Raw genomic sequence first — 12,077 nt, 5'->3', positions numbered from 1 at the left:
CCACCTCAGCTGCCTCCCCCATGTCCCAAACGTAAGGTCCCAAGGCCTTCCCCACTGCCAGGAGCTGAGTCAGGCGCCTCGTGGTGCTGGAAGGCGCCAAGGAATGATGCTGTCCCGTGCCGGCACCTACACCCGACAGCTGCGGCTCGGCGGCACGAGGCCACGCGCTCGGGACCGAGCTGCTCTGTGGGGTCACTTTGCTGGATGAAAATCACAGTGTCACTGGCCTCCAGGAGCAGGTAAACACCTGCTTCTCCCCGGAGACTGGCGGGTGGGGGGCGCAGACTACAGACTCCTCTCGGCACTTGACTGGGTGCCCGCGTGACCTCACTTCCTCCATAACGAAGTTACCGGCCGGGTTGCTCGGTGGAATGCCGGCTAGAGAGAGCGTGCGCCTGGATCTCACCAAGGCACTTAACCAAATGGCTCCTGACATTCTTGTGGACAAGACAGAGAAATGTGCAATGGGTCGACTTGAATAAAACCCCAAATGGCTGAGAGATCCCATCCAAAGAACAGTGATTAATGGAATAACGTCAGCCTGAAGGAAGGCTCCGCCATGGTGTCACAGGGCAGTTCAGCCCTATCTGATACACTCCTTTTAATCAAGGACGTGCGGGAGGGCAGACGTTTCTATTAAATTAGAGCGGTGCCAACCCAGGAGAGTGACTACACTGGATGACATAATCGGGATCCAAAGAGCCCGACGGCCCCAAACAATGACTAATGAGACTAACTAGATCAAACTTTACAGACAGGAAATCTTGCAGGGGATCAGGAAGGGGCGGGGGGGTGGGGTGGTGTTTGATGGGGGGGGGGGCAGACCAATTCCAAACCTGCAGGATGCTAGGCTCAGCTAGGCTCAGCAGGAGAGACAGTTCTCCCAGGGAATGGGAAGGGGTCCCCGAGGGGGAGCCCCAGTTCTGGGAAGGGTTGACCTGCACAGAGACCAGCTCTGACTTTAGAGTCTGGAACACTCAGTGTTTGCTCCTGTTTCATTTGGGGAAAAGCCACATTAAATGAAATGTCTTTATTCAGCATCGGTTTGGCCAGACTCACTGGACATTTGAATCAATCTTATTTGATAACGCTGACCGGCACTTAGTTACCTGGTAGCTGTCCATGTCCTCCTCTTCCTCCTGAGAGAAAAAAAAAAAAAAACATGGATTACACAGAATCCAAACACTTGGGAGTGGGGAGGGTGGAGACACCCAGATGCTTTGCACAGGTAAGGCGCGTGCTCTGCCACGGTCCTACAGCTGGTTCTTTACCCAAGAGGGAGGCTGAGCAGAGCATAGGGCTTCCTTCTCTGTGCCTTGTATTTTCTCACTGAAGAACAGAACGTTTCCTCTCCCATCTCCCCACCCCCGCCTCCCAGCCCTCAGTCTTGATTTTGTGGTGTTCAGAAAACTGGAGTCAAATCTTGAGCGTTTCTGAGAGACTCCTCTGACCTTTTCAGGAGCCGGTACAATGCTCTCCCTGCTGGGCTCACATCCCACTCCCCAGGGGAAATCAAACCCCTGCTGGCACCATCTTCCCAGGCCGGCAGGGGCTCTGAGGAGGGCAATCACGGGGAGGCTGAGCCACTTAACCCTCAGCCTGCCACGGACAGGGCGACACAACAGTCAGGGGGGCTGCGAGGGGGGCGGCGGTCCCAGAACTCCCCCTGGTCGGGCTGGGGCCTTCCCTCGGACCCGAGCAGGCTGAGGCACTCACGTGGAAGGGCTCGTGGGCCCTGGGGGCCCGGAGGGGCCGGACCCGGACGCAGCCGATGCCCACAGACAGCACACACTCCTCCATCAGCGGGAGCGTGCCCGAGTCCTGCACGGAGCGCACCGCCACCTGGACCCTCCGGGACTGGCCCTGCAGAGAGACAGGCGGGGTTAGGGGGCCCCCTGCTGGCAGACGGCCTCAGGAGCAGCACCCCCATGGGGCCGGGGAGGCTGCAGTGCTAGCCCCACAGGCTAGGAGACAAGTCATTCTGTACGCTGCTGGTGGGAAAAGCAAGTGGAAAAGCGCTGGGAAGGGCGATTCACCTCCACACGGTACGGCAGTCCGACTTTCCAGGACTGTATAAGTCAATGATTCTGGAGGGAGATTCACACAAGTCTCAGAGCAATGCTAAGCGCAATTTGTATTTGGGATGGAAACTAAATACATAATATTCATAACTGCTTAAATTATGGCATGCATAATGGAACGTTAGTCATTAAAATTGCTGTCGAAAAAGAATGACACTTTTATATTAAGAGAGATTATCACACTCTGTAAGCATAACATGATATACTTAAAAAGAAAACACAGTTTAGGAATGAAAATTAATTGAAACTAACCTGGGTTCACTGGTCTAATGCTCCCAAAGTCATTTTTAGCCAAACTAGAGACAGAGGTGTTGTGTTCCAACTTTTAGCGTGTTTTAAAATAAAATTGTGACTTTCTATATGTATAATGGAAATTTTTTGAAAGAAAATTCCCAGTATTTTCAAATTAATTATTTCAAAGTTGGCCTCTATATTTAAGGAACATAAAGGAGAATCTGAAAAATGGAATGTGAAAACACAATCTCAAACCAGCTCTTCTGCCAGATTTTAATGCCTCAGATTTACATTATCAGTCAGGAAAAATCAATTCAGGCAGTGATCAATCCTATCAAGCTAGATTTGAAGGGGGGGGGGCTACAGATGTCCTTTGAATATTTGTTTTCCAAGGACATTGTCTCACATAGCTTGTGGAGGGAATAGCTCAGAGCACATCTTGAACATCCAAAGGAGGGGCTGGAGTAATAGGTCAGCGGCCAGCAGTCGGACACGTGGCTGACCCAGGTTCAATCCCCAGCATCCCATATGGTCCTCTGAACACTGCCAGGGGTAATTCCTGAGAGCAGGAGGCAGGAGGAGCCCCTGAGCATTGCTGGGTGTGACATAAAAAGCTGAAAAGAAACAAACAAATCCAAAGGAGTTTTGGCACTGAAGTGCCTAGTCTTGTTCACCTTGCCCGAGGCGCACCCCTTCTGGGCGAGGGCTCAAGGTGAGAGGAGGGAGATCTGAGAGCAGCAGTGCTCCCAGGAGGTCCTCTCAACGCCTCGGGCTATTAGACTGAATTTCTTAGAACTGTTGCTATCCAATCATTTTTAACTACAAAACCACCGTTTCCATTAGCTTAGTCAAATTCCTCTACCACTTTTCTGGAGGGCAAGAGGTTCCCAGATTGAAACATACTAAACCTAAGTGTGTCTGGGCCCTCAGGGAAAGATTTCCTTGGTTACAGCCCCTCGTCCCAGCCCCTGTCCTTGCAGTGCCTCCTACCCAGACCATTTCCACTACACCTTTCTTCTTGCTCCTTTGTTTTTAAAAAATTCTTTTCAGCCTTCACATAATTCTATCGACAGCCAGGTCAAAACACTCACTATTCAAAAGAATCTTACCCGATAAATCCCACACCACCTCGAACACTTCTACTTAGCAAGGGTCATACTTAAATATCCTATTTACACCAAGCCACAGAAAATTACCTGGCCTTGCCCCTGAGAGATGAATTTCTAAGGCACTCAGAGAAGGTATATATAGTTCTAACAGATGGTCGGAAAAAGATATTCTTCACACCCTTAAAATTTGACGCACTGTATATACCTCATGCTATAACAAGCACGCTAATGTCTTTTTGCGTCAAATTCCTTCCCATCCATGAGTGAATTTGCTAAAACCCATTTGCTGGGTGAGAGTATGAGTGTGAATCACCCTCCTCTTCCTAGAACATTCAGGAACTCAAATCTCTCAGCAGACTTTTCCATGAGCCTTTGCCTATATTTGGCAATCAGTTGGAATCACTTTTAACCTTCATTTTCTAGAAGTACTTCAGTATTTTACTATTGTCTCAAAGCATGGAAGCAAGCGGGGGTACAGTATTCTAGTAAACGTTGAATTATTGCAAAGCGTGCCTTCAAAGACTGTCTGACAACCCATTTCCCCCGTGAATTCTCCCCAGATATTCTCTCTCTAGTGGGCCCCCAGGTGACCCACCCCACTCTCACGGCACAGGTTTCTGCCACCTTGCCCAGCAGCATTTCTTGAACGCCTTCATAGGGGTCCAGGAAGAGATTTGCTTTTCAATCTCAGGCATAGCACAGAGCTGAAACTTGGACTCCCCACGTGGTAAAGGTGGTGGGTGCCCCTGTGACTCTGGCTCAGCAGGCCCCTCTGTGGCATCAGGCCGGGACGGGGCTGGTGGGCACTGCCCAGACCCTCAGAGGAGGAACAGGGTCAGAGCCAGAGTGAAGGAAGCCGAAACGGCTGAGGCATCATCAACTGCACAGACACAGGGTGTCGCCCACAAACTCAGAGAAGATGCAGCTCAATGCATGGCAGAGCTGGGAGGGGTCAGCCCAAGAGAACAAGAAGGTCCCTGCCTACCACCTTGCCCTCGCTTGGCTGCTAGCTGGGTAGGCCTGGCCACCTTCCTGATAGCACACGGAAGGACAGAAAGGGGCTTCTCCATGCAGGTTTCCTGGGTCATCCTAGCACAGCATCTGACTTAAGCCTGAGTCCCCAAATCCAAGTAGCTTGATGCTAACTCTGGAGTGAGGTTCAAACGCATCTGAACTGACCTCGATTTGGGCACCCTGTTGGTGACCACACAGAACCACACCGAAAAACTTTCTCATCTCCCACGAGCTAAGCAAGGGCCTTGGTTTACAATCTCCCACAGGGCCGCTAAGACTCCCTGAGCCCCATCTCGGCCACACATGGGCTGCTGGGAGGGACCCTGCCTGACCAGGGAGTGTCAGCCCTGCCCCTACCTCTTGTCTTCCGGCATGCCCAGTGGGTTTGCATGATGTGCTACAATTCAGTTCTCACTTGACATTGTTGTTTTGGCTGTTGTTGCTGATACCCTCCCCCCCTCCCCCCCGCTCCGCTTCAAATATTCAAAGTGACTGTTCTACCACTGACCTACATTCCCAGATACAAGCTTTTTCTTATTTAAATTCAATGGAAACTGGTTTTAAAATGTCCTAGGTAAAATTTTTGACAAATGAAAGAAAATATACATACAACAGAAGACCATTTTAATACAAGAAAGGGTTGTGTCCATTCTAGATCCCATTATTACTGACATTTCTGCAAAAAGGCATCCAATATGAAGTCTTATGGGACCGAGTAATTTAAAGTTAACGTCCAGAATGACAGCGTGCACTTCTGTTACCTGCCGGAGCTGGAAGATTCCTCCTGTTGGCACATCCTTTGCAGCAATCACTTCCACAGGACAATATTCCCCATTTTCATTCTGCTCCAAGATCTGAACCCAGAATTCTACTTTCCTGGTGACTTCACTCCATCTAGGAAACAGGTAAAGGTTTTGGAGAATCATATACTTCTATTCCAATGCAGGTGTTGTGGATGCTACGAGCTCAAATCAACAACACTGACCTCCAGACAGAATGACGCAGGGCAACATTCTATGGCTCAGGGGCCAGAGTGATGTGCAGAGCTTGGGGTCCTTGCTCTCTATGGGGCCAAGCCCAGCTCGATCCCCAACTCTGCACGGTCCCCCAGTCACCATCAGTGGCCTGTGAGCATAGAGCCAGCAAGGATAGACCCTGAGCACTGCCAGAGGTAGCCCAAATCTCCACACATGCCCTCCCAAACAGAAGGATCCATAGCTCAGTTGGTAACATGCACCAAATGCTGGTGAGTCCACTTAAAAGTAAAGTTAAACAGGGGGCTGGAGTGATAACAGCAAGTAGGGCATTTGCCTTGCACGCGGCCAACCCGGGTTCGATTCCCAGCATCCCATATGGTCCCCTGAGTTCTGCCAGGAGTAATTCCTGAGTGCAGAGCCAGGAGTAAGCCCTGTGCATCGCCAGGTGTGACCCAAAAAGCAAAAAAAAAGCAAAAAAAAAAGTTAAGTTAAACAGATGTGATAACAGAATATGTCATTCCAAGAGTATAATAATTACAAGCCTAGCTCAAACCACTTCACTGAGGCGTGCGAAGGGAAACAGAGATAGAGCTATCGCCCCAGGAACCTGACAAGTGCCCCTCTGGGAAGCAGGACAATTCTCAATGCCTGACTTAGTATGTGCTAAAACTCCCTAAATACCACAGGAAATAAGATCTGGCTCTCTTCTGTAGTTCGGTTAAAAGCACAGAACATCTTCTCTGTCATTTCCTTTGGAGCTGTGCCTGACTCCTTCTGTCGCTGAAGCCACTTCACCAGGACTTGAGGGCCAGGGGTAGCTCAAGGGCTAGGACACACGGTTTGCATGCAGCCCCGGGGTCAAGCCCCAGCACGGGAGGATCCCCGGAGCACTGAGTCAGGAGTAGCTCCTGAGCACTGCCACACGTGATCCCCCCCAACAAAAGCAAACCAAAAAAGGACTTCGGGGTAAAGACAAAGGTAAGTAAAGCTGAATCGAGAGTGGCTCATGACCCTGGCTCCTATGACTGACTGACCTGTGGTGACTCATAGTCCCCAAGTCCACTTAAACACTGGGGCTTGGAGACCGCCTTTCGTCACTCTTCCAAGTCCACTTACGACGTGGCACGAACCCTGGTGGAAGCCCACCTACCTGTCCCGCAGGCTCCGTGTCTTGGCCTGGATGATCCCCAGGTCCCACAGGGCTGGGTTTCTCCGAGGGTCGTCCATCTTGTGGCCGTACACCTCTATGGCCAGGGCGCCCTCGGACAGGTGCTCCACAAAGTCCTCGGTGAGGTGGACGGAAAACTCCTGGCAGGGGGTTGTCAGAGAAGAAGGCTCCGTCAGGCCCTCACAGGAGCCAAGTCCTGATTGCAGATGCCCTCTGCGGCCAGGGCAGTGGGGAGGCGAGAGTGAGGGGTAGTTGTGGAACCCAACATGCCCCTCTGGGATCGCAGAGCCCCCGGCGGCCTCCAGTCCCTGCCTCAGACCAGCTGAGCTCTCCTCACCGCCGAAGCCCACAGTGAAAGACCAGCATGCTCTGCCCTCGGTGGGCAACGTCCAGGCAAGGCTGGAGAGTCTGCCTGCTCCCCGAGGTCGCCTCTCACAGGCCCTTTCCCTCTGGGCTGAGGCAGCACTGGGACCTGAGCGTGTGTCTGCCTCAGGGAACCCTGCACACCTCTTCCCATGCATGTGGCCGCATCACGCTCACTACCAGACGCCCGCTGCCCTCACCCCCGTCCCTCAGCCCGTCACCCCTGGTTTCCCCTCCCCCTTCTCTGCCATGGCACTTCCTGGGGGAGGGAGGGAGGAGGACCCTGATGCTCAGGGCCTTGCAGTCACCTGACCCCATTCTCTTGCTTTGTTTCTTCATGTCCCACAAGGACGCAGCTAACTCACCGTGGTCACTGTAGACCACGTCCCCACTGTTCCTGGGGAAACACACCAGTCATTGGCCCGCACAGTGTCAGGCTCACAGCCTCAGGTTTTATTTCTACAAGAAGATTAACCGGTGAAGTTGCTCAGAGTTTCATGATGATAAAATGGGATGCTGATAAGGAGGGGGGTATTTAAAATTAAATACTAAAAATTAGCTACATTAGAATCATGACAAGCACCTAAGACACCTTGCTAGCAAAGTTCGCAGTGTTTTGGGGTTTTCCGACCCAAGGCCTCCCAGATGTGAGACACGCGCTATCACCTCTCCAGGCAGCAGCAACGTGATGGAGAGATGATTTCCCCCAGGATTTAGGAAGCTGCCTATCTCTAATTATAGAAAACTCATTGGTACAAAAAAAAATTTTTTTCAAGTCATCCAACTTATCTATCTTTCTATGGTAGATAGAACAGAGCTGGGGCAGAGCGAGAGCATGGCGGGGAGGACACTGGCCTTGCATGCAGCTGACCCAGTTCTGATCCCTGCAATCCCAATGGCTTTTGAAGCACCACTAGGAGTGACCCTTATGCAGAGCCAGGAGTGACCCCTGAGAATGACTGAGCATGCCCCCTGCCAAAAACAGCATTTCAGAATAATTAGTATTAGACTTCAAATGGTTTGCTTTTTGAGGTCACACATTTTATCCTCTCTCTCTCCTCTCTCTCTCTCTCCTCCGTGTGTCTGTGTGTTTGTGTGTGTGTGTGTGTGTTTCTCTCACTTCCTTCCTTCCTTCCTGCTTTGGGGCCACAACGCACTGCTGGCAGGCCAAATTCCTGCTCTGCACTCAGGGATCACTCCTGGAAGTGCTTGAGGGGACCATATGGGGTGTCAGGGATAGAATCTGGGTTGGCCATGTGCAAGGCAAGCACCTTGCCTACTGTGCTATCTCTCTAACCTCCAGCTTTCTCTCTCTCTTGCTATCTAGCACCAAAACATATGTCTAAGAAGATACATCTCTTGGCGCACCTGGGGATGGCTCCATGGCTGAAAGCTTTTCTGTCACTCTGAGGCTGTGTGTATGTGTGCGCGCGCACTCACGCACATACCAGCTGAAGTGTGTGACCCCCAGCGGGCACTGCAACTGAAGATGTGGGAGCACCACAGCCAAGAGTGCAAGCTCTCCCCTGCCCACACTCTGGCCACTAAAGCAGAGTGTGGCACGCACAGCAAGTGTGGGCCTGGATGACCTCAGCAAGAGCCACAGAGGGAGGGGGAAGAGGAAGGGAAAGGGGGAAAGATGCCTCTCTCTCCCTGAAAATGAAACAATAAGGAGTCTGACACTCCCGCCTCTACCAGTGACCGGCCGTGGGAAGCCTGAATTCTCCAAGTCAGTGTGAGCCCCCTCCCCTCCAGGTGAAGAGCAGACAAAGAACCACAGGCATGCTGGGCAGAGCACTGGGTGCTCAGTCAAGCCCGTTTTGCCTGGACTTTCTCTCTACTTTCTCCATGCCTCTAGTTTCTTCACTTTCCCAGGTGATGGTTTCCTGGGAATTTAATACAAGGCTTTTGGAGATGAGTGCGTGCACACAACACATGCGTGTACACACACCAGACTCTGCCCACGGAGGAGTGAAACCTAGAGATATTTCGCAGTTTGGCAACCCCCACCCCCGTCCCAGGAATCCCTGACTCATGATACACAGCGAGACCCAAGCACCCAGCGATGCGACAGTGAGGCCTGTTGGTTTTATCCTGGAGAACTTACACTGCAGTGGTCGAAGACCACCATGCACTGGGGCTCCTTGCTGACAGGCGAGGAGGACGTGTCCACCTCCGGCGCCACGATGACTGGCTCGTGGTCCCAGAAGCTGTACTTGCAGAACACAAAGTGGGACAGGTGCTGGGGCAGCCCCGTGGCCTGCAGGATCTTCACCTGCAGAAGAGAAGGGCACCGTTCAGAGAGACCCGAGGACTGCCCCGCCCAGGTGCAGCTGCAGGAGGCGCCATGCTGATGCCCACCAGGCCCCGTCGCTCTGGGCATGGCAAAGCCGGCCTGCTGAGTGTGAGTGACAGTGACAATGAGGCTGATGGACAGTCTCTGCGGGCCAGGCGGACTCTACATTCTAATTCCTTAGGATGTCACATAACAAAAATAATAAACAACTCGGAAGAACCACGTTCCTGGGGCCAGAGAGATAAGAGAGAGCTTAAGGCACTTGCCTTGCACCTGGGCAACCCAGACTTGATCCCTGGCACCACATCTCATCCCCTGGGCACCCTCAGGAGTGACCCCTGAGTGCACAGCCAGACGCGAGCCCTGAGCACCACCAGGTGTGGCCCCAAACCAAAATGCAAACTAAAAGGAAGAACAAAGTTCTCCACTATCAATATCACCCAATGACAAACTTGGGTATGGGTGCATAATTTATTTATTTATTTAATAGTTTATTTTTAATTAGTGAGTCAACGTGAGGGTACAGTTACAGATTTATACATTTTTGTGCTCATGTTTCCCCCATACAAAGTTCGATAACCCATCGCTTCACCAGTGCCCATTCTCCACCACCAGTAAACCCAGCATCCCTCCCACCCTCCCCAGTCCCGTCTCCCCCCACCCCACACTGCCACTATGGCAGGGTATTCTCTTTTGTTCTCTCTCTCTGATTAGGTGTTGTGGTTTGCAATAAAGGTGTTGAGTGGCCATTGTGTTCAGTCTCTAATCTATATTCGGTCCGCATCACCCTTCCCCCACATGACCTCTGACCACATTTTACTTGGTGTTCCCTTCTCTGAGTTGCCCAGAATGAGAGACCAGCCTCCAAGCCATAGAGACAACCTCCTGGTACTTATTTCTACTATTCTTGGGTGTTAGTCTTATAGTCTATTATTCTATATTCCACAGATGAGTTCAATCTTTCTATGTCTGTCTCTCTCTTTCTGACTCATTTCACTTAGCATGATACTTTCCATGCTGATCCACTTATATGCAAACGTCATGACCTCATTTTTTCTAACAGCTGCATAGTATTCCATTGTATAGATGTACCAGGGTTTCTTCAACCAGTCATCTGTTCTAGGGCACTCGGGTTTTTTCCAGATTCTGGCTATTGTAAACAGTGCTGCAATGAACATATAAGGGGTGCATAATTTTTTTTAAAAAATGGTGAAAAAGTGATAGGTGCCACGCCAAGTGTGAAACAGAACGTGTCCCTGCATTGTCAGGTGGCAGACAGCGAAGGATGACAAGGGCTGTGTGCAAGGCGGACTCTGTGGCCAGGAAGGGCCTGTTCTGCTTCGGAAGAATCTAAGTCAAATGTGGGTTTTGCAAATGCTCAGTGAAGGGTCATCGTCATGATTCTTTCTGCCCCGCATCTGAGAGACCATCTGTTGGGTCTCTCTCCCTCTGACTAACCCGCTAAGCACCACACTCGCCGGATAGCTCCTGGGAGCTGCAACTTTCAGGATTCATCTTCCCTTGTGGCCGAGGAATACTCCACTGTGTATGGGTCCCATCTTTTTAAATCTATGCCACCACTTTTTTCTGTTTTTCACTGAAATCCCCTGATCTTCGTTTTCGGCCTAGTTTTCTCCATGTCCCTGTGGGAACTGTCTGGAACTTGAGCTCTTGTCTCCTCTGCAAGCTTCGATGTGAAACACTCACTGGCCACAAGGTGTCACAACAGCCCAGACTTCAGCTCTGCTGCTCCAGCCACAGCCCGGGTCAGGGGGTTGGCCCGTCCGTAGACTAACTTGAATGTAACTGAAAACACTAATATGTCAATTCCAAGAGCATTATCCTCACAACAGGCAAACCCAGCCTTCCTCATGGGCTCAGGAGACCCGTTTGTAATAAAGGGGTGGGGTGGGAGAGGGAAGGAGATAAGGTTTGGATTTGGGGCCACGCCTACAACGCCCTCCTGGCTCTGAGCTTAGGGGGCCTTGCACAGGGCAGAGATTGAGCCAGTGTCGGCGGTTCCCTTTCTTTGGTTTCCCACCAATACCTGGTTTCTTGTCAAGATCCTGTATTTGTTCCCTCCTTCTTGTTATTGTTTCTTGTTTTGTTTGTTTGGGGGCCACATCTGGGGGTGCTCAGGCATACTCTTGGCTCTGTGCTAAAGGATCTCTCCTTGTGGGTTAGGTGGTGCTGGGAACTGAACCCAGCATGGCCATGTGCAAGGCAGCACCCAGCCCACTGCACTACTGCCCCGGGCCCCGGGCCCTCCTCTGTGACACAAACGGTTATTCCAGGCTCAGGACAGGGTTTCTAAAACCCATTTTCCACTGAAACAAGTCAGGTTCCTCAGAGGATCATCTAGCTCTCGGTGGAGGAAGCAGCGGTATGCGGGGAAGTGGGAGATGTACGTTCCGCAGTACAGAAGTTCTTCTGGACACAGACGTTTTCAAAATCCGAAAAGGAACCTACTCTTTGGACTAAATGCTGACTGATGACGCGCACGGCACGGCCTGTGGTCCTGCCACGGCTCAGGAGTGAAACAGACTCACCATGCACACAAGCTTGTTCTCTGGGGCCTCCTTGTCAGCCACGCTTTCCCCAACCTCGTCTCCTCCAGCGATTCTCTCCCCGATGTCGCCACTGATCCGCATCACCTCCACGTGCAGCCGCCCCGCCACCTGCAGCGACGGGGGAGCAGAGCTCATGTCCAGATGGACGTTTCCTGCTGCTCAGGGGTCAGCTAGAGGCTAACAGCCCCATCCCGTTAGCAAAGCAGAGATGCTTCCAGAGGAGAGGAAGCGGCCACCCACAGTCCCCAGCCCAGCGTTTCCAGCG

At 51.6% G+C, this 12,077-nt stretch overlaps 1 protein-coding gene across 3 annotated transcripts in view; it reads right to left on the bottom strand.

Moving 5' to 3' along the window:
* Nucleotides 1-12,077, bottom strand: part of KIF13B (kinesin family member 13B) — a 146,546-nt gene that overhangs the window by 44,613 nt on the left and 89,856 nt on the right. For all 3 annotated transcript variants that reach the window (XM_055142214.1, XM_055142222.1, XM_055142219.1), the window contains exons 21-26: nt 11,792-11,920; nt 9,054-9,221; nt 6,566-6,723; nt 5,200-5,332; nt 1,717-1,863; nt 1,110-1,139 (exon numbers count right to left, since the gene is read on the bottom strand). In XM_055142214.1, the coding sequence (XP_054998189.1) occupies nt 1,110-1,139; nt 1,717-1,863; nt 5,200-5,332; nt 6,566-6,723; nt 9,054-9,221; nt 11,792-11,920 (765 nt within the window). The remainder of the gene's footprint in view (nt 1-1,109; nt 1,140-1,716; nt 1,864-5,199; nt 5,333-6,565; nt 6,724-9,053; nt 9,222-11,791; nt 11,921-12,077) is intronic.

This window comes from Sorex araneus, chromosome 1, assembly GCF_027595985.1.
Source record: "Sorex araneus isolate mSorAra2 chromosome 1, mSorAra2.pri, whole genome shotgun sequence".
Classification (NCBI taxonomy): Eukaryota; Metazoa; Chordata; class Mammalia; order Eulipotyphla; family Soricidae; genus Sorex; species Sorex araneus.
Note: the sequence above shows the minus strand (reverse complement) of the source record. Positions and strands in the feature narration are given on the sequence as shown.